Source organism: Callithrix jacchus, chromosome 7, assembly GCF_049354715.1.
Source record: "Callithrix jacchus isolate 240 chromosome 7, calJac240_pri, whole genome shotgun sequence".
NCBI classification, from domain to species: Eukaryota; Metazoa; Chordata; class Mammalia; order Primates; family Cebidae; genus Callithrix; species Callithrix jacchus.
Genome location: NC_133508.1, coordinates 48901552 through 48925346, shown reverse-complemented (window position 1 = coordinate 48925346; position 23795 = coordinate 48901552). Strand labels below are relative to the sequence as shown.

The window sequence follows — 23795 nt, the reverse complement described above, 5'->3', positions numbered from 1 at the left end:
TCAACAACAAGACTGCAAAACATAGAAACATAAAAGCTGGGCGTGGTGGCTCAGGCCTGTAATCCCAGCATTTTGGGAGGCCAAGGTGCGCAGATCACTTGAGGTCAGGAGTTCAAGACCAGCCTGGCCAACATGGTGAAACCTCATGTCTACTGAAAATATAAAACTTAGCCAGGCATGGTGGCACATGCCTGTAGCCCCAGTTACTCAGGAGGCTGAGGCAGGAGAATCACTTGTACCCAGGAGGTGGAGGTTGCAGTGAGCTGAGATTGCACCAGTGCACTCCAGCCTGGGTAACAGAGTGAGACTCCATCTCATAAAAAATAAAATAAGAGGCTGGGCGCGGTGGCTCACGCCTGTAATCCCAGCACTTTGGGAGGCCGAGGCGGGTGGATTGCGAGGTCAAGAGATTGAGACCATCCTGGTCAACAAGGTGAAACCCCGTCTCTACTAAAAATTAAAAAAATTAACTGGGCATGGTGGTGCGCACCTGTAGTCCCAGCTACTCGGGAGGCTGAGGCAGGAGAATTGCTTGAACCCAGGAGGCGGAGGTTGCGGTGAGCCGAGATCGTGCCATTGCACTCCAGCCTGGGTAACAACAGCAAAACTCTTTCTCAAAAAAAAAAAAAAAAATTAATTAAAATAAAATAAAATAAGATAAAAAATTAGCAGGACATGGTGACATGTGCCTGTAGTCCCAGCTACCTGGGAGGCTGATGGTAGGAGGGCCGTTAGAAGCAAGGAGGTTGAAACTGCCGTGAGCTATATCACAGCACTGCACTCCAGCCTGGGTGACACAATGGGACCTTGTCTATAAAAGAGAATAACAACAACAATAACAAAACCTAGCCAATCCCTATTCTCCATCCCCTAACCCCAGCAGAAACTTAGAGACATTCTTGGAGGGAGTAAAATTAGCTGGGTGTGCTGGTGCATACCTGTGGTCCCAGCTACTTGGGAGGCTGAGGCGGGAGGATTGCATTGCTTGAGCCCAGGAAGTAGAGGCTGCCGTGAGCTACGGTTGCAGCACTGTACTAAAGCCTGGCAACAGAGCAAGATCCAAAAAAGAAAAAAAAAAAGGTGAGGGGTGAGGGGCAGAGCCAGGATTTCTTTCCAGGCCGCTGTCACCCAGGTCCAACTCCTGGCTCCCAGAGCAGCCTGTCCTCCCTGCCTGGAATTCTGGGCAGGCTGGAGTCATGGGGTCGATTCCCAGAATCCCAGAGTCAGGGAGCCTGGGGGCAGGGGCAGATCACTGGACAAACAGATCAAAGGTGAGACCAGTGTGGGGCCGCAGACCAGGCCAGGCCAGGTAGACGAGCACACCATGAGGTAGGTGACCACCCACGGCCTCCCTGCAGGGTGCGGGGTGGGAGCACAGGCCTGGGCCCTCACCCCCCTGCCCTGCCCGCAGGCTGCTGACCCTCCTGGGCCTGCTGTATGGCTCAATGGCCACCCCCTCGGGCCCGAAGTGGCCTGAGCCTGTGTTTGGGCGCCTGGTGTCCCCCGGCTTTCCAGGGGAGTACGCCAATGACCAGGAGCGGCACTGGACCCTGACCGCACCCCCTGGCTACCGCCTGCGCCTCTACTTCACTCACTTCGACCTGGAGCTCTCCCACCTCTGCGAGTACGACTTCGTCAAGGTGCCGTCAGGGTGGGAGGGCTGGGGTCTCTCAGGGTCAGGGGGTCCCCAAGGAGTAGCCAGAGTTCGGGGACACCAGGGAGCAGGGGCCAGCCTTGGCCAGGCGGGAGATCAGGCCTGGGTCTTGCCTTCCCTCCCTGTGACCCCTGACCCCACAGCTGAGCTCAGGGGCCAAGGTGCTGGCCACGCTGTGCGGGCGAGAGAGCACAGACACGGAGCGGGCTCCCGGCAATGACACGTTCTACTCAACGGGCCCCAGCCTGGATGTCACTTTCCGCTCTGACTACTCCAACGAGAAGCCGTTCACGGGGTTCGAGGCCTTCTACGCGGCCGAGGGTGAGCCAAGAGGAAGCCTGCAGCATCTCAGCCTGCGCAGCTGGCTATGGGGGTAACACTGTCTTAAGCCAGGTAGCCTTGCCTTCAGTCCCCCCCACCTCCCCCTGGGCGGGGCTGCCATCATCTGCAATGCACAGACCAACCAATGGAGCTGTGACTTCCAGACATATGGGCTGAGCCCCAGCTCCGAGCCAAGGTCTTAAGGATAGCATTGCCTCAAGTGGTGAAGGGGCTGGCTGGGTGCAGTGGCTTACGCCTGTCATCCCAGCACTTTGGGAGGTCAAGGCAGGCTGATCACTTGAGGACAGGAGATCAAGACCAGCCTGGGCAACATGGCAAAACTCTGCCTTCACTAAGAATACAAAAATTAGCTGGTGTGGTGGCATGCACCTGTAGTTACAGCTGCTCAGGAAGCTAGGGCAGGAGAATCGCTTGAACTCAGGAGGCAGAGGCTGCAGTGAGCTAAGATTGCACCACTGCATTCCAGCCTGGGCGAGAATCTAAGACTCTGTCTCAAAAAAACAAAACATTGCAGGGGCTGAGCGCCCCATTTAAAGCTGAGAAAATGGGTCTCTTCCTGCGGGAGTGCTGCCGGGATGCCGGAGTTCAGATCCCAGTCCCTGCAGAGACCAGCTGTGTGACCTCGGGCAAGTGGCACAACTTCTCTGCTCCTTAGGGAGCTGCTGCAAGGTTCAGTGCGGTAGCCCGGGCCCCTGAGTTTCACTGCCTCCCCTTACTAGCTTCGTGGCCTTGGCTGGACACTGAACTTCCTGCTGATTTAACAGAGGTGTTGTTGGCTGGGTGTGGTGGCTCACGTGAGCCTGTAATCCCAGCACTTTAGGAGGCCGAGGCAGGTGGATAACAAGGTCAGGAGTTTGAGACCAGCCTGGCCAAGATGGTGAAACCCCGTCTCTACTGAAAAAATTAGCAGGGCATGGTGGCGTGCACCCGTAATCCCAGCTATTTGGGAGGCTGAGGCAGGATCGTGCCGTTGCACTCCAGCCTGGGTGACAGAGTGAGGCTTTGTCTCAAAACACAAAAAACAAAACAAAAACAACAAGCAGGTGCTGTTTGCATCTTCCTCCCTGCGCTCTGGGGAGCCCGCAGCAACCTGGGCCCGTAAGGTGCTTGGCCTGACGCCGGTCCCCACCCCAGACAGGAAGAGGCCTCCCTCCCTCTGAGGTCCTCTCTGAGGTCACGGGTCTGCTGGGAGGAGGCCAGGCTGGATCCCGCCTCCTTCCCTCCTGACGCCTCTGCCGGGCCCTGCCTCTCCTCCAGACATCGACGAGTGCCAGGTGGCTCCGGGAGAGGCGCCCGCCTGCGACCACCACTGCCACAACCACCTGGGCGGTTTCTACTGCTCCTGCCGCGCAGGCTACGTCCTGCACCAGAACAAGCGCACCTGCTCAGGTGAGGGAGGCACCGGGCCCAATGCACCCTCCCCTGGACACACGCAGCTCCTCAGGGCCATTGTTGCTCCGCCCAGGGCTGTGGAGGGACTGGGCCCCAGACACTGGGTGTTTCTAGGCACCCTCCCCCCCAGCTTCCCTTCTCAGCCCTGCCTGTCCTCCCACCAGCCAGGCCCATTCCCAGTGCCACTCTCCCCAGCAACCGGGGGGAACTCCAACACCCGGCCGTGTACCAGGCCCCACCTGGGCTCTGGGAACACCTCCTGCAGCCACTCCCCGCCTGGGGCAGCTGTAGCAGCTCCTGAGGTGGGAGAGTCGGGGGACCTTGGCCTGGTTCCTCAGGACTGCACCCTTGCACCACGGGACTGGCCAGTGCTCTGGGGTGTGGGCAGCACCCCCGCTGGCACTGACGCTGCCCCCCCCACTCGGTGTCTCCCTCTCAGTGTCTCTCCTTGTCTCTTGATGTCTCTTCCAGAGCAGATCCTCTAGCTTCCCCTGGAGCGCCGGCCTGCCCAGCAGGTCAGAAGCCAGAGCCAGCCTGCTGGCCTCAGCTGGCCTCAGCGGGCCGGGCTGAGTTGGCTGCGCCCCAACTCCCATTCACCTGCCACGGACCCAATAATAAACCTGGCTCCGCCCCACCTGCTGCCGCGTGTCTCTGGAGTGGGAGGGCGGGGAGGGGGCGGGGTGCACGCCTCTCTGCCTACCCTCCTCCCAGCCTGAGGAACCCCAGGTCTGTGGACGCCCCCTCCATGGGGCCCTGGCTCCTTGGCCAGAAGGTCTTGCTATTAGCTCCCCCCCAACCCCGCTTTTTGAAGATGGGGCCCTGAGGCCCAGAGATGGGCAGGGTCTGGTCGCCAGAGGCTGACCCTGGAGTAATCTTGAACCAACCCCATTCAGGGTATGGCCTGGAGGAGTCTGACCCAGAGAGGAGACACCCTGGGAGGTATTCATTGAAGGGGGCAATCTGGACCCCCCAAATCCGGAGATGATTCCCACTGCCCCAAAGGGCACGGCCACAGGGAAAAAGGCAGGCAACGTTGGGGCTCCTCACAGCTCAAATGGGGCCTGTCACCCAGGCTGGAGTGCAACAGCCACCAGCTGTGAGGGGCCTCACAGCTCAAATGCCCCCCACTGCAGCTAGGGGTGGGGTGGTGGTTTGGGATGGGGACAGAGCCTTCCTTGAGGGATGGAGCGCAGCCCAAGGCCCCACCTGTGGCTGCAGCATCAGCTCTCCCAGGAGGAAAGAGAGTACCAGACTCAGTCAGGATCACTGTAGCCTTGAACTTCCAGGAGTTACCTCCAGGGCAGGTGCCAGAACTGGGGGAGGGGAGTGACGAGAGGCCCTTCTTCCAGATGGTTCCCCCAGGAACCCAGGGGGCTGGCTGGTCCTGGCTGGGTTTGGGTAGGAGACCCCTGATGAATAAACTTGGGAATCGATGGGGTGGCTGTGGGGGAATTTGGGGGAGTACTGAAGGGGTCCCTCAGCTCAAGGAAACACTCTTCCCTTTTCCCGCATTCCCAGGGATCAAGGAGAGTGTCCCTTCCTCCTCCCTGTGTGCTCATCCACCTCCGACCCCCACTGCCCCAGCAAAGCCCGGCAGAACTCATGCTCCAGCCCCCACCCTGGGCTTGCAGCTCTGGCCCAGGATGCCCCATGCTCTCTGGGGGTGTGCGTGAGGCCCGTACACCCTGTCCCAAGTGCTGCCTGTTTCAGTTAAAGCCTCAAAGCAAGAGAAACCCCCTCTCTAAGCTGTCCCTCAGCCATCAGGTGGGTCGTTTGGTTTTTGGCTAGGCCTTGGGGGCTGGCAACCTGCAGGGCCCAGCTCAACCCAGGGATGCCGATGTCCCAGCCTCGTCCCTGCCCTGTGTCCTGCTCCCCAAGGCAGCCCACCCTGCTGTTGGTTCGAGGGCTGATGGAGGGCACACCAAGTCACTCCCCTCCTTCCCTCCTTCCAGCCCTGTGCTGGGGCCAGGTCTTCACCCAGCCGTCTGGGGAGCTCAGCAGCCCTGAATACCCACAGCCTTACCCCAAACTCTCCAGTTGCACTTACAGCATCCGCCTGCAGGAGGGGTTCAGTATCATCCTGGACTTTGTGGAGTTCTTTGATGTGGAAACGCACCCGGAAATCCTGTGTCCTTACGACTTCCTCAAGGTCTGGCTCCTGGGACCCTCATCTTGTCCCAGATGCCCCCTCAGCCCAGCTGCTCCCCTACTTACTACAGCACGAACCCCACCATGTTCCTGTCCACCTCAGCAACCCTCACCTCTCCAGGCACTCTATGGGGGTCTAAGACTGGGGCCTTCTGAATGCAAGTGTGGGAGGGAGAGCGGGAAGGGGCACGCTGATCTGTGACCTGGGTTGGCCTCATTGGCTGTCCCTGAACTGAGAAGTTGGGTCCCTTCCCTCGGCCAAGGTGAGACCCCGGGCAGCAGCTCCCCAGCTTTCATGAGCTTCTTTCTCAGATTCAAACGGACAGAGAGGAACAAGGCCCATTCTGTGGGAAGACATTGCCCCGCAGGATTGAAACAAAAAGCAACAACGTGACCATCACCTTTGTCACAGATGAGTCAGGTGATCACACAGGCTGGAAGATCCACTACACGAGCACAGGTGAGCAAGTGGGTCTCAGATCCCAGCTGGAAGCACAAAGCTACCCTCTCTCCTGGAGTGTCAAGGAGCTTGGCCCAGAGTGTGGGGCTCCTTCTGGGCCAAGACTAGGAAGGGACACCAGGTTTAGTGGTGTCTGAGGTCTGAGGCAGCATCCCTCTAAGGGGAAGCACTAGCTGTCCCTCCCTCCAGCCGGCCACCCATCCATCCTTCCACTACTCATCCTTCTAGCCACCCATTCACCCATCTACTTACCCTTTTACTCACCCATCCTTCTATCCACTCATCCTTCCAGGCATCCATCCATCAATCCATCCATCCATCCATCCATCCATCCATCCATCCATCCTTTTGTCCACACAGCCATCCACCCATTCTTCTACCTACCCATCCTATCAGTTTATCCTCCTATTCAGCCATCCTTCTACCCACCCATCCTTTGTCCATCCATCTATCTGGCCATTCACTCATCCTTCTATTTATCTATTCTTCTATCATGAATCCATTCATCCTTCCAGCTATCCATCTATTCACCCACCTATCCTTCTATCCATCCATTCTATTCACCCACCCATCCTTCTACCCACTCATTCTTCTATCCACCCATACTTCTACACATCCTATCCATCCATCCATACATACATACATATACCCATCTTTTTATCTGTCCCTCCTCCTACCCATTAAGCCTTCCATCCACCCACCCATCCATCCATCCATCCTTCCATTCATCTATCCATCTATCCATCCATGTATCCATCCATCCATCTGTCCATTCATTCATCCTTCCAGCTATCCGTATATCCACCCACTGATCCTTGTACCTACCAATCTTTTTTTTTTTTTTTTGAGACGGAGTTTCACTCTTGTTACCCAGGCTGGAGTGCAATGGCGCAATCTCGGCTCACCGCAACCTCCGCCTCCTGGGTTCAGGCAATTCTCCTGCCTCAGCCTCCTCAGTAGCTGGGATTACAGGCATGTGCCACCGTGCCCAGCTAAGTTTTTGTAATTTTTAGTAGAGACGGGGTTTCACCATGTTGACCAAGATGGTCTCGATCTGTTGACCTCGTGATCCACCCGCCTCGGCCTCCCAAAGCGCTGGGATTACAGGTTTGAGCCACCGCGCCCGGCCTGTACCTACCAATCTTATCCATCCATCCACCCATCCATCCACCAATTTTTCCAGCCATCCATCTATCCATTCACTCATCCTTCTACCTACCCATCTATCCATTCATCCATCCATCCTTCTGTCAATCCACCCACCCATCCATCCTTCCACCCACCCATCCTTATATTCATCTACCCAGCCACCCATCCTTCTATCTATACATCCTTCTATCCATCCATCCATCCATCCATCCATCATCCATCCATCCTTCCTTCCTTCCAGCTATCTACCCACCCATCCTTCCACTCACCAATCCTACCCATCCACTCCTTCTTTTTTTTTTGAGATGGAATTTTGCCCTTGTCTCCCAGGCTGGAATGCAATGTGCAATAGTGCAATCTTGGCTCTGCCTCCTGGGTTCAAGCAATTCTCCTACCTCAGCCTCCCAAGTAGTTGGGATTACAGGTATGCACCACCATGCCCAATGAATTTTTTTTTTTTTTTTGTATTTTTAGTAGAGGTGGGGTTTCACCATGTTGGCCAGGTTTCACCATGTTGGCCGAACTCCTGACCTCAGGTGATCCACCTGCCTTGGTCTCCCAATATGCTGGGATTGCAGGTGTGAGCCACCATGCCCAGCCCATCCACCCATTCTTCTACCTACACATCCATCCATCCATCTATCCATCGACCCATCCATTCTTTCAGCCAGCCATCTATCCATTCATCCTTTTACCTACCCATCCTTCTATCCATTCATCCAGCCAGCCATCCTTCTATTTTTCCACCCACCCATTCTTCTATCCACCCATCCTTCTATTTATCCACCCATCCTTCTATTTATCCACCCATCCAACCATCCTTCTACCTACACATCCATCCACCCATCCATTTATCCATTAATTCATCCATCCTTCCAGCTGTCCATCTATCCACCCACCCATTATTCCAACTACCAATCCTATCCATTCATCTATCTATCCTTTTAACCATCCATCTATCCCTCCAACCATTCTTCTACATACCCATCCAGCCATCCACTATCCATCCATCCACCCACCCATCCATTCATCCATCCATCCATTCTTCCAGCCTTTCACCCACACACCCATCCCATCCATCCATCCATTCTTCTATCCATCTACCCACCCACCCTTCCATCCACCCATCCTTCTATTCATCCAACCATACACCCAACCTTCTACTTACACATCCTACTATCTATCCATCCATTCATCCTTCCAGTTGTCCATCTATCCACCCACTCATTCTTCTACCTACCAATCCTATCCATCCATCCATGCATCCATTTGTCCATAAATCCTTCCAGCTATCCATCTATCCACCCACCCATCTTTCTAATTACCAATCATATTCATCCATCCATGCATCCATGGATCCATGCATCCATCCATTCATCCATAAATCCTTCCAGTTGTCCCTCTATCCACCCAACCATTCTTCTACCAGCCAATTATATCCATCTATCCATGCATGCATCCATCCATCCATCCATCCATCCATGCATCTATCCATCCTTCCAGTCATCCATCCATCCATGCATCTATCCATCCACCCATCCATCCATTTATCCATCCATCCAGTCTATCCTTCCGGCTGTCTATCCACCCACCCATTTTACTTACCAATTATATCCATCCATCTATGTATCCATGCATCCATCCAGCCATCCTTCCAGGCATCTATCTATCCACCTATCCTCCTACCTACCAATACTATCCATTCATCCACCCATCCATCCATCCTTCCAGCCAGCCATCTATCCCTCACCCATCCTTCTGCTTACCAATCCTTCTATCCACCAATCCATTAATACATCCATCCCTCCATCCACCATCCTTCTATCCACCTATCCTTCCATCCTATGGATGCGTACCAGGGACATGTAATGTGGAAGCCACAGTTCCCACAGCCTCTGCTCAGTCCAGTGAGGGGACAGTCACAGAAACATAACCAGAGCCCTGTGGCAAGCACAGCCTAGAGCCAAGCACTAGGCAATCTGTGAGTCTGAAGGAGGACCTCACCAGGCAGGGGTTAGAAGCTAGGAAGCCATCCTGGAATAGGAAACACCAAGATTCAATTGAAAGGATAAGTGAGTGTTGGACAGAGTTGTAGGTGGCAGAGGAGTGTGTGCAAAAGCCCAGAGGCTTCACTCTTCAGGGTGTGGAGCTGTGGAAGGTGAGGTGGGGTATGAGTTGGGGCAGGGAAAAGGGGTGTTCTGACCATGGAGGAACCACAGAGCCACAGCTTGAGGGGTGTGGAGCCAAGATCTACACACTGCCTCTCATGATTACCCCCACTGGCCCTGGCTCTGCCCTCTGAGGCCCTAGGAGAACTTCCACCACCTCTTCCTCGTGACAAATCCTCAAGTGCTAGAAGCCCTGGGCTCCCACAGGTCCACTGAGGCTGTCCCTGGAGACTGATTTCTCAAGGGGAGACTTTATGACCTGCATGGGACTGAGAGCTGCCCCAGGACACAGGCTGGGTCAGGGGCACCCAGGTGCACACAGCTGCCCCAGCAGCTTAGCAGGGACCACTGGACCTAGAGAGCAGGTGCTGGAGGGAGGAGTGGACTCAGAAACTGGCCGGTGTGTTTTTAGGGTTAGCTGGGGAGCACTGAAGCCTTGGGGTGAGTGGAGGCCAGGGTTTGGGGGCTGGAGTGGAATGCAGTGTCCTGGTGGCCTGAGCACTGTGGAAAGATGCTCATGAGGGGAAGCCACGACAGCCATCCTACGGGGCTGCTGTGAGGGTCAATGACAGTGACACCAAGCACTAGCCTGGATGGTTTGTATTTGATCTCCACAGCAGTCCTGTCAACTATTATCATCACCACCTCCCATCATGCAGATGAAGACACTGAGGCTCAGAGAGGTTACACATAGCCACTGGGAAACAGGGAGCTGTAATTTAAACCCAGCTCCAGTCCAATGCAGGTCTCAAAGGCTCCCCCGAGCACTTTTCCTCAAAGTTACACTCTCTCTTGGTTTCGAGCTGTGGCTCTGAAGTTCTCGACACAGAGGAGGCTGCATTTATGGGGACTGCACCATCTTCCCACATACCTGGCTTTCTCACATACCTTTGGCTCAGTCCCAAGGAAAACAACAAATCTTCGTTTTCAAAAGCACCTGAGAGTTTAATCTTGCCTTTGGTTTTAAATCTTTTTTTTTTTTTTTTTGAGATGGAGTTTAGCTCTTGTTGCCCAGGCTGGAGTGCAGTGGCACAATCTTGGCTCACTACAACCTGCCTCCCAGGTTCAAGCGATTCTCCTGGCTCAGCCTCCCGAGTAGCTGGGATTACAGGCGTGCACCACCATGCCCGGTTAATTTTGTATTTTTAGTAGAGACGAGGTTTCTCCGTGTTGGACAGGTTGGTTTCAAACTCCTGACCTCGAGTGAGTCACCTGCCTCGGCCTCCCTAAATGCTGGAATTACAGGCGTAAGCCACCGCGCCCAGCCTGGTTTTAAATCTTAAGAACCTTACCCATGTATGGCAAGCTCTCTTTACACATTGAATATTTTATTTATAAACTAAGAACTTCAGATAGCTCGATTCAGATTTGACTACTATAGACCACATCAAAACCATTAAGCCTGGTTTCCTCTGCGCAGCTCAGCCTTGCCCTTATCCGATGGCGCCACCTAATGGCCACATTTCACCTGTGCAAGCCAAATACATCCTGAAAGACAGCTTCTCCATCTTCTGCGAGACTGGCTATGAGCTTCTGCAAGTGAGTTAAAACAAGACTAAGTACACCACGATCAATCACGATCGCTTTGAAATGTAAACGTATTTCCATCTGAAGATATGTGAAAGGAAAGTGGGAAAATAATAGTTTGTCAGCACGATGGTTTCTTTTGTCTATCTTTAAATAATAGAAAGCCAAGAAATAAGTTTGCTGAGGGCAAAAAGGATGGCTAGGGCAAATTCTATTCTGGGAATCCTGCCTTTATTATTATTATTATTATTTTTTAAGACGGAGTTTTGCTCTCGTTGCCCAGGCTAGAGTGCAATGGCGCGATCTTGGCTCACCGCAACCTCCACCTCCTGGGTTCAAGCGATTCTTCTGCCTCAGCCTCCTGTGTAGCTGATTGCAGGCATGTGCCACCACACTCAGCTAATTTTTTTGTATTTTTAGTAGAGACAAGGTTTCTCCATGTTGATCAGGCTGATCTCGAACTCTTGACCTCAGGGGATCCACCCACCTCGGCCTCCCAAAGTGCTGGAATTACAAGCATGAGCCACCTCGCCCGCCCGGCCTTTTGTTTCTTTCTTTATATGTAACATTAAATTTATGTAAGTGAGCCCTTTTTTTGTTTTTATTTTTGAGACGGAGTTTCACTCTTGTTACCCAGGCTGGAGTGCCGTGGCCCGATCTCGGCTCACCGTAACCTCTGCCTCCTGGGTTCAGACAATTCTCCTCCCTCAGCCTCCCGAGTAGCTGGGACTACAGGCACACGCTACCATGCCCAGCTAATTTTTTGTATTTTTAGTAGAGACAGGGTTTCACCATGTTGACCAGGATGGTCTTGATCTCTTGACCTCATGATGCACCCACCTCGGCCTCCCAAAGTGCTGGGATTACAGGTGTGAGCCTCTGCACCCAGCCCGAGCCCTTCATTTTAAAGCTACTTTGGAAAGCTGGTGATTAAAATGGGCAATTTTGGCCAGGCATGGTGGTTCACACCTGTATTCCCAGCACTTTGGGAGGCCAAGGTGGGCAGATCACTTGAGGCCAGGAGTTCAAGACCAGCCTGGCCAATGTAGTGAAACCCTGTCTCTACTGAAAATACAAAAATTAGCGGGGCGTGGTGGCAGGCACCTGTAAATCCCAGCTACTCTGGGGGATGAGGCAGGAGAATTGCTTGAACCTGGGAGGCGGAGGTTGCAGTGATTGGGAATCACACCACTGCACTCTAGCCTGGGCGACACAGCAAGACCCTGTCTCAAAAAAAATACATAAAATAAAATAAAATGAGCAACTTTTCTGTTGGTCACATAGGACAGCAGCTCTTTGTGAAGTGGCTGGAACGACAGAAAGATGAGTTTGCTATCCTGCTCCACATGCCCTGTCTCGTATCACATTAAAGTCCGCCCCGGTCAAATGACCTTTCCATGAAACAACTCCTGGGCCCACAAAAATGTAGACAGCCCTGGGAAAGAGTGTGTTGTGCAAAGTTATAAATAGTGATCACTGTTAAGGGAGGAGTATAATTTTTAAAAATGCTTAGTATGTTGCTTTAGGGGCACAGATAAGAAATTAACACGTCCTCTTTATGTTCTTCAAAATTGTCACTGAATCCCAGTGGTAAAAAGTAATAACATTGAAATGATAGCTAGCTATGCAATCCACAGTCCTGTGGAGAGTCAAAAAAAAAAAAGCGAGACACTTTTCCCACCTTGCAAACTTCTTGGGCTCTTTTCCACAGCTCCTTGGACCACAAACATCTTTAGTTTCTGACTTAACATAAGAAGTCCTGAAATCCTTTGAAGCACAGTTTCTCCCAAAGCCATCTTCTTTTATTTATTAATTATCATTATTATTATTATTTTTTTTTTTTTTTTTGAGACGGAGTCTCGCTCTTGTTACCCAGGCTGGAGGGCAATGGCGCAATCTCGGCTCACCGCAACCTCCGCCTCCTGGGTTCAGGCAATTCTCCTGCCTCAGCCTCCTGAGTAGCTGGGATTACAGGCACGCGCCACCATGCCCAGCTAATTTTTTTTTTGTATTTTCAGTAGAGACGGGGTTTCACCATGTTGACCAGGATGGTCTCGATCTCTTGACCTCGTGATCCACCCGCCTCGGCCTCCCATAGTGCTGTGATTACAGGCTTGAGCCACCTCGCCCGGCTATCATTATTATTTTTTAAACGGAGTCTCCCTCTGTTGCCCAGGCTGGAGTGTAATGGTGTGATCTCGGCTCACTTCAACCTCCGCCTCCCATGTTCAAGAGATTCTCCTGCCTCAGCCTCCTGAGCTGGGTTTACAGGCATGTGCCACTACGCCTGGCTAATTTTTATTTTTAGTAGGGACAGGGTCTCACCAAGTTGGTCAGGCTGGTCTCGAACTCCTGACCTTGTGATCCACCCACCTCAGCCTCCCGAAGTGCTGGGATTACAGGCATGAGCCACCCCACCTGGCCCATCTTCTTTTATTTTAATGTTTGATATTAAAAAACATTATCTCAGCAAGTTGAAAAATGTCTTTCTGTGAATGACATTGGCAGTGAAAGCTGATGGATAGCACATAGACGAAGCTCACGAAAGAAATATTTTTTTGAGATGGAGTTTTGCTCTTGTGACCCAGGCTGAAGTGCAATGGCGTGATCTTGGCTCACTGCAACCTCTGCCTCCTGGGTTCAAGTAATTTGCCTGTTTTAGCCTCCCAATTAGCTGGGATTACAGGCATGTGCCACTATGCCAGGCTAATTTTTGTATTTTTAGTAGTGATGGGGTTTCATCATATTGATCAGGCTGGTCTCAAACTCCTGACCTCAGGTAATTCACCTGCCTCGGCCTCCCAAAATGCTGGAATTACAGGCATGAGCCACTATGTCCAGCTACAAAAGAATTCTTGCTGGGTGAGATTGCTCACATGGCCGAGTGCGGTGGCTCACGCCTGTAATCCCAGCACTTTGGGAGGCTGAGGTGGGCGGATCACGAGGTCAAGAGATCAAGACCATCCTGGCCATGGTGAAACCCCGTCTCTACTAAAAATACAAATATTAGCCAGGCGTGGTGGCATGCACCTGTGGTCCCAGGTACTTGGGAGGCTGAGGTGGAAGAATCGCTTGAACCCAGGAGGCGGAAGTTGCAGTGAGCTGAGATTGCGCCACTGCAATCCAGCCTGGCGACAGAGCTAGACACCGTCTCAAAGAAAAAAAGAGGCCAGGTGTGATGGCTCAGGCCTGTAATCCAAGCACTTTGGAGGCCAAGGCAGGCAGATCACCTGAGGTCGGGAGTTCAAGACCAGCCTGACCAACAAGGTGAAACCCCCGTCTTTAAAAAAATAAATAATAATTTTAAAAAAGAGATTGCTTGCACCTGTGCACTTTGGGAGGCTGAGGCAGGCAGATCTCAGGGTCAGGAAATCAAGACCGTCCTGCCCATGGTGAAATCCTGTCTCAATTAAAATCTAAAAATTTAGCCGGGTGTGGTGGCACGTGCCTGTAGTCCCAGCTACTCAGGAGGCTGAGGCAGGGGAAACTCTTGAACCCAGGAGGCAAAGGTTGCAACGAGCCATGATCATGCCACTGTGACAGAGCAAGACTGTCTCAAAAAAAAAAAAAAGAATTTTTAGTAGCCCTCCTACAGCTAATGGCCACAGGCTAGACAGATACACAGACACACTTGCTTCAAGTCTTGTCACACTCGCTTTCTGAGACTTGTCACCACAGTCCTCTGGCACTTTTTTTTTTTTTTGAGGCAGGGTCTCATTTTGTCACCCAGGCTGGAGTGCAGTGACACAATCATGGCTCACCACAGCCTTGACCTCTCAGGCTCAAGCAATCCTGACTCTGGCTTCCCAACTAGCTGGGTCTACAGGCAAGCACCACTGGCTAATTTTTGTCTTTTTTGTAGAAGTGAGGGTCTCACTGTATTGCCCAGGCTGGTCTCAAACTTCTGAGCTCAAGCAATCCTCCCATCTTGGCCTCCCAATTTGCTGAGATTATAGGTGTAAACGAATGTGCCTGACCCCTCTGGCACTTTATATAAAGAAATGGTGGGCCGGGAGCGGTGGCTCACTCCTGTAATCCCAGCACTTTGGGAGGCTGAGCCGGGTGGATCACAAGGTCAGGAGTTCAAGACCAGCCTGGCCAATATAGTGAAATCCTGTCTGTACTAAAAATACAAAAATTAGCGGGGCGTGGTGGCAGGCACCTGTAATCCCAGCTACTCAGGAGGCTGAGGCAGGAGAATCACTTGAACTCAGGAGGCAGAGGTTGCAGTGAGCTGAGATTGTGCCACTGCACTCCAGGCTGGGCAACAGAGTGGGACTCTGTTTCAAAAAGAGAAAAAAAAAAAAGAAAGAAAGAAATGGTGGAACATCAGATGCAGAAATGTTGAGATCTGATATTATTATTATTATTATTATTAGAGACAGGTCTGATATTATTATTATTTGTCTCACTTTGTCACCCAGGCTGGAGTGCAGTTAGTGCGATCTCAGCTCATTGCAACCTCCCCCTCTACAGGTTCAAGCAATTCTCCTGCCTCAACCTCCTAAGTAGCTGGGAATACAAGCACATGCCACCACGCCTGGCAACATTTTTGTATTTTTAGTGGAGACAGGGTTTCACCTTGTTGGCCAAGCTGGTTTCAAACTCCTGACCTCATGATTTGCCCGGCTTGGCTTCCCAAAGTGCTGGGATTACAGGCATGAGCCACTGCACCCAGCTGAGATCTGTTTCTGTATTACAGTGAAAAGCAAAAAAAAAAAAAAAAAAAAAAAAATTATAAATTGCTGCAAAGGTTACATCTGATTCATAAAATGCCAATACCTGTTGAATGATGAAATACATAACCTAGCATCACAGATGTGCACTGAGGCAGTGGGGTGGGGTATCCATGCTCCAGGCGTCCCTCAGCCCCCAGCCCGAGCAGATATATTAGTCATGTGCACAGCCATCTCCCTCCGAAGCACCTCGTAAAACACTAGAATAGGAACTACTGTGGAAGTACAGCTTTGGGGAGTGATTTTATGAAATAGACACGGAAATTGATATTGTCCGAATTCTTCTTTAGGGTCACTTGCCCCTGAAATCATTTACTGCAGTTTGTCAGAAAGATGGATCTTGGGACCAGCCAATGCCGGCATGCAGCAGTAGGTCATGTGGTGACTACAACTCCCATAACCGCCCGTAACTCCCTCTGCTGCTATTTTGCTGCTTCTATTGCTTCTCTGGTTTTCTGTTTTCTTTCTCTTTTGTTTTGTTGAGACAGAGTCTTGCTCTGTTGCCCAGACTAGAGTGCAATGGCGTGATTTTGGCTCACCGCAACTTCTGCCTCCCAGGCTTAAGCAATCCTCCTGACTCAGCCTTTTGAGTAGTTGGAACTACAAGCGAGTACCACCATGCCTGGCTAATTTTTGTATTATTTGTAGAGATACAGTTTTGCCATGTTGCCAGGCTGGTCTCAAACTCCTGACCTAAAGTGATCTGCCTACCTCCGGGTCCCAAAGTGCTGGGATTACAGGTGTGAGCCACTGTGCCCAGACCCTTGGCTTTTTTCTTTAATGATCCATTTCTCAGAGCTTGAATTTCAAATTTGCATCTCTTCTCCCGTCTCTCACTGCATTCTTAGAGGTTAACACAGAACCTAGGGAAGGTATGTGCTTTAGGAAAGTTTTTTTTTTTTTTGAGACGGAGTTTCGCTCTTGTTACCCAGGCTGGAGTGCAATGGCGCGATCTCGGCTCACCGCAACCTCCGCCTCCTGGGTTCAGGCAATTTTCCTGCCTCAGCCTCCTGAGTAGCTGGGATTACAGGCACAGGCCACCATGCCCAGCTAATTTTTTGTATTTTTAGTAGAGACAGGGTTTCACCATGTTGACCAGGATGGTCTCGATCTGTTGACCTCGTGATCCACCCGCCTCGGCCTCCCAAAGTGCTGGGATTACAGGCGTGAGCCACAGCGCCCGGCCACTTATTTTTATTTATTTATTTATTTTTTGAGACAGTTTCCCTTTTGTTACCCAGGCTGGAGTGCAATGGCACGATCTCGTCTCATTGCAACCTCCGACTCCTGGGTTCAAGCAATTCTTCTGCCTCAGTCTCCCGAGCAGCTGGGACTACAGGTGCATGCCACCACGCCCAGTCAATTTTTGTATTTTTAGTAGAGATGGGGTTTCACCACGTTGACCAGGATGATCTCGATCTCTTGACTTCGTGATCCACCCGCCTTGGACTCCCAAAGTGCTGGGATTATAGGCGTGAGCCATTGCGTCCAGCCAGAAAGTATGTTCTTTAATATTTTTTTCTTTTTTGAGACAGGGTCTCACCTGCTGCCCAGGCTGGAGTACAGTGGTGCAATCTGTGCTCACTGCAACCTCTGCCTCCCAGGTTCAAATGATTCTCCATGTCAGCCTCCCCAGGAGCTGGGAAGGACTACAGGCACATGCCACCATGCCCGGCTAATTGTTGTACTTTTTTGGTACAGATGGGCTTTCACCATGTTGGCCAGGCTGGTCTCAAACTCCTGACCTCAAGTGATCCACCCGCCTCAGACTCCCAAAGCGTGTTCTTTGACAATTTTCTTTTTCTTTTTGGGGACAGAGTCTTGTTCTGTCATCCAGACTGGAGTGCAGTGGTGCAATCTCGGCTCACTGCAACCTCTGCCTCCCAGGTTCGAGCAATTCTCCTGCCTCAGTCTCCTGAGTAGCTGGGGCTATAGGCACATGCTGCCACACCTGGCTAATTTTTTGTATTTTAGTAGAGATGGGGTTTCATCATGTTGCCCAGGCTGGTCTTGAACTCCTGAGCTCAGGCAATCTGCCCGCCTCAGCCTCCCAAAATGCTAGGATTACAGGTGTGAGCCACTGCGTCCGGCCAGACAATATTTTTCTAAGTATAAAAATAACAATACTCATGGTAGAAAATGGGAAATACAGAAAATTATGAACATCTTAATACCCATAATACCACCATATGCGAATATAATCATTACTTTTTTATATTTATTTTTTGAAATGGAGTCTTGCTCTGTTGCCCAGGCTAGAGTGGAGCGGCCCCATCTTGGTTCACTGCAACCTCCGCCTCATGGGTTCAAGCAGTTATCCTGCCTCAGCCTCTCGAGTATTGGGATTACAGGTGTCTGCCACCAAGCCTGACTAATTTTTGTTTATTTAGTAGACATGAGGTTTCACCATGTTGGCCAGGCTGGTCTCAAACTCCTGACCTCAACTGATCCACCCACCTTGGCCTCCCCAAAGTGGTGGGATTACAGGCATGAGCTACCGTGCCTGGCCACTTTTTTTTTTGACAGGGTCTCACTCTGTCACCCAGGCTGGAGTGCAGTGGCACGATCTGGGCTCATGGAAACCTCCGCCTCCTGGGTTCAAGTGATTCTCTTGCTTCAGCCTCCCAAATAGCTGGGATGGGTGCCCGCCACCATGTCCACCTAATTTTTGATTTTTTTTTTTTTAAGACGGAGTTTGGCTCTTGTTACCCAGGCTGGAGTGTAATGGCGTAATCTCGGCTCACCGCAACCTCCGCCTCCTGGGTTCAAGCAATTCTCCTGCCTCAGCCTCCTGAGTAGCTGGGATTACAGGCGTGCGCCACCATGCCCAGCTAATTTTTTGTATTTTTAGTAGAGACGAGGTTTCACCATGTTGACCAGGATGGTCTCGATCTCTTAACCTCGTGATCCACCTGCTTCGGCCTCCCAAAGTGCTGGGATTACAGGCTTGAGCCACCGCGCCCGGACTAATTTTTGAATTTTTAGTAGAGATGGGGTTTCATCATGTTGCCCAGACTTTTCTTGAACTTCTCAAGTGATCCGGCCACCTTGGCCTTCCAAAGTGCTGAGATTACAGGCATGAGCCACTGTGCCTTGCCTAATGGTTACTCTTTTGGTGTGTAATTGGAGAGACTCCAATTACACACAATTCACACATGTGAACAAGTATACACTACTGTATATAGAAAGGGGGGTAATTTTATGTAGTAATACACACACCCCAAACTGGGATAATTGATGTACATTACCATTTTGTGAACTAAGAATAATATATTTTTTTACTGAGGGGGGGGTCTTGCCCTGTCACCCAGGCTGGAGTGCAGTGGGTCAATCATAGCTCACGTGACAGTCTCAAACTCCTGGGCTCAAGCGATCCTCCTGTTTCAGCCTCCTGAGTAGCTTGGACTACAGGCACGTGCCACATACCCAGCTCCTTTAAGATTTTTGGTAGAGATGGGGTCTCACTATGTTGCTAGAATGCCTTGGCCTTGCCAAGTGCTGAGATTACAGGTGTGAGCCACCTTGCCCAGTGAGTTTTGGAAAGACTTCCAGGTCTCTTGAAGAACTTTATTAAAGGGATTAGAATAAGAAGATGATTTTTTTTTTTTTTTTTTTTTTTTGGAGACGGAGTTTCACTCTTGTTGCCCAGGCTGGAGTGCAATGGTTGCGATCTAAGCTCACTTCAACCTCCAACTCTTGGGTTCAAGCGATTCTCCTGCCTCAGCCTCCCAAGTAGCTGAGATTATAGGCATGCACCACCACACCCAGCTAATTTTGTATTTTTAGTAGATGGAGTTTCCCCATGTTGGTCTGGCTGGTCTGGAACTCCCAACCTCAGGTGATCTGTCCACCTTGGCCTCCCAAAGTGCTGGGATTACAGGCGTAAGCCACCGTGCCCAGCCTCTGAATTTTTTATTGAGACAGGTTCTCTATCACCCAGGCTGCAGTGCAGTGGTGTGATCATGGCTCACTGCAGCCTCAGCCTCCCGGGCTCAAGCGATCCCACTGTTTCAGCCTCCTAAGTAGCTGAAACCACGTCACCAAGCCCAGCCTATTTTTCTGTAGAGACAGCGTTCTGCTGTTGCCCAGGCTGGTCTTTAAACTTCTGGTCTCAAGTGATCTCCCACCTTAGACTCCCAAAATACTGGGGTTACAGGTCTGAGCCACCAAGCCTGGCTCCTCCAACCTGTCACGTCCTTTTCAGCCTTTTACATGGAATCAGCCTGTGCCATGTGACATGCTGTTCTGCTGCAGACCTTTTTATAATTGACTTGAGGGTGCTAAGGAGCTCCGGCTGGTTTCCAGTTCCCTTTGCCTAGGAAAGGCAGGACACCACTTCCTCTGCATGGACTCCCCCCCCCTCAGTTCAGCCATTTAGTTACCTCCCACCTCAGCTTCCCAGGTAACTGGGAATGACAGGCATGTGCCACCATGACTGGCTTTTTTTTTGGAGATAGTCTTGCTGTCACCCAGGCTGGACTGCAATGGTGCGATCTCAGCTCACTGCAACCTCCACCTCCCGAGTTCAAGCAATTCTCCTGCCTCAGCCACCCCAGGCGCATGCCACCACGCCTGTCTAATTTTTGTTTTGTATTTTTGGTAGAGATGGGGTTTCACCATATTAGCCAGGATGGTCTTGATCTCCTGGTCTTGTGAACTGCCCACCTCGGCCTCCTTACGTGCTGGGATTACAGTTTTCAGCCACACTGGATGTCCGGCCTTTTAATCTTTTCTAGATAGGGGGTCTTGTCATGTTGCCCAGCCTGGTCTCAAATTCCTGAGCTCAAGGGATTTGCCTGGCTTGGCTTTCCAGAGGTGCTTCCCCAGACCTCTGCAAAGTCAGCATTGAAGTGACCAACGGACTCCTCCCTCTCCTGCTTCTTTGTTAGTTGTTGACTGTGGCCCTCCTGATGATCTCCCCAGTGGCCGAGTGGAGTACACCACAGGTCCTGAAGTGACCACCTACAAAGCTGTGATTCAGTACAGCTGTGAAGAGACCTTCTACACAATGAAACTCAATGATGGTATGCAAATTTATCAAAGCTGCGGGTGGGCAATACTTGGAACTTGAGCCCCCATGGTCAGAAAATAAACTTAAACCAACATTTTTGGCTAAGGCTAGACAAAAGATTAAAAGCCACTTCTCCCATCCACTAAGTGAAATATCATAGCTGAAGTGACTTTAATGTCAATTTGCAAAAATCTGAAAACAGATCTTATCTAGTAAATGACTACTACAAACACACAATATATTCCAAATGGTTTAATTTAACAAGTCAAAACCTTATCATTAAGCACTTGAGATCTTGATACATATTCAAGTTACACATCTAAAAGGTTTCTACTTTGCAAGCAAACATGGTAATGCAGAGACCTCCTATTTATGAAATCATGTAAAATGGTTCTTCAGACACCTCTATTTCCCACGGATGCTCAAGAATCAACATTTTTCAAGGGGGTATTCAAGCAAATGACAACCATCTTATACATGCAGTTAAACATTTTTGCTTTTCCAATGATTTACAGGTAAATATGTGTGTGAGGCTGATGGATTCTGGACGAGCTCCAAAGGAGAAAAATCCCTCCCAGTCTGTGAGCCTGGTAATGGATACATTTATACAGGAGATTGGTAATTGATGGAAAGTAGAGCTGGGCAGGAGAGAGTAAGCAGAGCTTTAGCTGTGGTAGGCAGAAATGGAACTTCAGCACTTGGCTCTTAGGCTAAGTTATTATTTCCAAATAATATGTTCTCATTACCCACTTTCCATAGAGAGAGGTTGTCAGGTGCTGACTGCATCAGTCACTTGATTATTTTTGACCTTATAACTAGGCAAGCATAAAAAAAGTAAATGATTTTTTAGGCCGGGCCTGGTTCACCCCTGTAATCCCAGCACTTTGGGAAACTGAGGTGGGCAGATCACCTGAGGTCGGTAGTTCAAGACCAGCCTGACCAACGTGGAGAAATCCTGTCTCTACTAAAAATACAAAATTAGCTGGGCGTGGTGGTGCAGGCCTGTAGTCCCAGCTACTTGGGAGGCTGAGGCAGGAGAATCACCTGAACCTGGGAGGCAGAGGTTGTGGTGAGCTGAGATGGTGCCATTGCACTCCAGCCTGGGTAACGAGCAAAACTCCGTCTCAAAAAACAAAAGCAAAAAAAAATTATCTTGAACAATTTATACATTTATAAACATGAACTCTTCTGTTGAGTTACTGTCCTATGTTAAAACGCTATTAAAACCCAAAGCTAATAACTTTATTATTTCCCCAAGCAACTGTTTTCAATGACATCTAGTTTTTAAACATTAATGCAATTTGCCTTTTAATAGTATTTTTTTTTAACCAGAATTGCCTCCAAAGATAACAGTTGAGTAGAATGATTAAAAAAATCAGGAAAGTAATAATATATTCATTACCCTTGTGTTATTTGGTTCAAATTATTTTTAAACTGGTATTTGGCTAACACGACGTCTGTAGTTTTTAATGCAAGTCCACTACCACAACAGGAAACATATATGCTACATTAATGGGAATATTTAGTTTGCAATAAAGATGCAATAAAATTTAGTTAGGAAGAATCAACTAGATCAAAAACAGTAATTTTGGAACCTGCAGGGTCCTAGCCACAACTGCAATGTTTTAAATTTCTAAAGCATTTGCATGTTCAAACGTAAAAGTAATTTTGCAAATCCTGATACTGACTTTAAGTTCCTGCTTTTTTAGGATTACATACCCACTTCACAAGTAGGAAAACAGAAACAACGAAAGGTTACGTCCTAATTCCTATGCACATCATCCAGTCCATCTGATCAGACCATTCCTGCTTGCCCTGTTAGTTTTCCTAATCTCTTTGAGACGGAGTTTTGCTCTTGTAGCCCAGGCTGGAGTGCAGTGGTGCAACTTGGCTCACTACAACCTCTGCCCCCAGGTTCAAGCAATTCTCCTGTCTCAGACTCCCAAGTAGCTAGGATTATAGGCACCTGCCACCACGCCCAGCTAATTTTTGTATATATGAGACAGGGTTTCAGCATGTTGGCCAGGCTGGTCTTGAACTCCTGACCTCAGGTGATCTGGCCGACTCAGCCTCCCAAAATGCTGGGATTACAGGCGCGACACTGCACCTGGTGAATTTGCCAAATCGCCAAATCTTATAGACCAAATTATTTTAGCAAAACAAAATAATTTCTAAAAGTTTTCACTAATCTCATTTTTCTGAGGAGCTAAAAAATACCAAAAGGTTTTATCAGGTCTTTGAATTGTGATGTTTTAAAATATCCTCACTTGCCTGTTATAGGTGGTCACCCACCAATTCATGTAATTCTTGGTTGACATCGAATATATACTTCAAAGTGGCCGTAATTTAAGAAAAACATGACATTTTTATAAAGGCTGTCTACTGGTCTGCTTCTCTCCTCAGTTTGTGGACTATCAGCCCGGACGACAGGAGGGCGTATATATGGAGGGCAAAAGGCAAAACCTGGTGATTTTCCTTGGCAAGTCCTGGTATTAGGTGGAACCACAGCAGCAGGTGCACTTTTATATGACAACTGGGTCTTAACAGCTGCTCATGTCGTCTATGAGCAAAAACATGACGCAAACTCCCTGGACATTCGACTGGGTGCCCTGAAGAGACTATCACCTCATTATACACAAGCCTGGGCTGAAGCTGTTTTTATACACGAAGGTTACACTCATGATGCTGGCTTTGACAATGACATAGCACTGATTAAACTGAGTAACAAAGTTGTAATCAATAGCAACATCACACCTATTTGTCTGCCAAAAGATGAATCTTTTATGAGGACAAATGACATTGGAACTGCATCTGGATGGGGATTAACCCAAAGGGGTTTTCTTGCTAGAAATCTCATGTATGTTGATATACCAATTGTTGACCATCAAAAATGTAGTGCTGCATATGCAAAGCTGCCCTATCCAGGGGCAAGTGTAACTGGTAACATGCTCTGTGCTGGCTTAGAAAGTGGGGGCAAGGATAGCTGCAGAGGTGACAGCGGAGGGGCACTGGTCTTTCTAGATAATGAAACGCAGAGGTGGTTTGTGGGAGGAATAGTGTCCTGGGGCTCCATGAATTGTGGTGAGGCAGGTCAGTATGGAGTCTACACAAAAGTCATTAACTACGTTCCCTGGATCAAGAACATAATAAATAATTTTTAACTTGCATGTCTGTAGTCAGTCAAGGATTCCTCATTGTTAGAAATGCC

At 49.9% G+C, this 23795-nt stretch overlaps 2 protein-coding genes across 12 annotated transcripts in view; one reads left to right on the top strand and one right to left on the bottom strand.

Annotated features, from left to right (window-relative positions):
• Positions 1–1290: 1290 nt before the first annotated feature.
• Positions 1291–23754, top strand: MASP2 (MBL associated serine protease 2). Of its 8 annotated transcripts, none has more exons than XR_013519782.1 (11): positions 1291–1329; positions 1412–1640; positions 1798–1975; positions 3254–3385; positions 3865–5537; positions 5849–5996; positions 10734–10852; positions 15867–15945; positions 20466–20600; positions 21103–21177; positions 22991–23754. XR_013519782.1 is itself a non-coding variant. In XM_035307710.3 (11 exons), the coding sequence occupies exons 1-11, from the start codon at positions 1325–1327 to the stop codon at positions 23746–23748; spliced, it is 2055 nt and encodes a 684-aa protein (XP_035163601.3). In that variant the 5' UTR covers positions 1291–1324; the 3' UTR covers positions 23749–23754. The 8 variants fall into 8 exon arrangements, 3 of the variants coding, with proteins under 3 accessions (XP_035163601.3, XP_078186496.1, XP_054114734.2); XR_013519783.1 differs by having other exon boundaries at positions 3860–5537; XM_035307710.3 differs by having other exon boundaries at positions 5341–5537.
• Positions 20825–23795, bottom strand: part of TARDBP (TAR DNA binding protein) — a 16830-nt gene continuing 13859 nt past the window's right edge. For 2 of the 4 annotated variants that reach the window (XR_013519786.1, XR_008482575.2), the window contains one exon: positions 20825–21710. The gene's annotated coding sequence lies outside the window, so the exon portion shown is untranslated. The remainder of the gene's footprint in view (positions 21711–23795) is intronic. The other 2 variants (XR_008482574.2, XR_008482576.2) reach the window with 1 other exon arrangement.

Bases quoted from the DNA above. Each gene is read 5' to 3' on its own strand.
- MASP2 (XM_035307710.3), top strand. The intron at 15,946-20,465 runs GTAGGTCATGTG...CTTCTTTGTTAG, and splicing joins GCCAATGCCGGCATGCAGCA to TTGTTGACTGTGGCCCTCCT. The intron at 21,178-22,990 runs GTAATGGATACA...TTCTCTCCTCAG, and splicing joins CCTCCCAGTCTGTGAGCCTG to TTTGTGGACTATCAGCCCGG.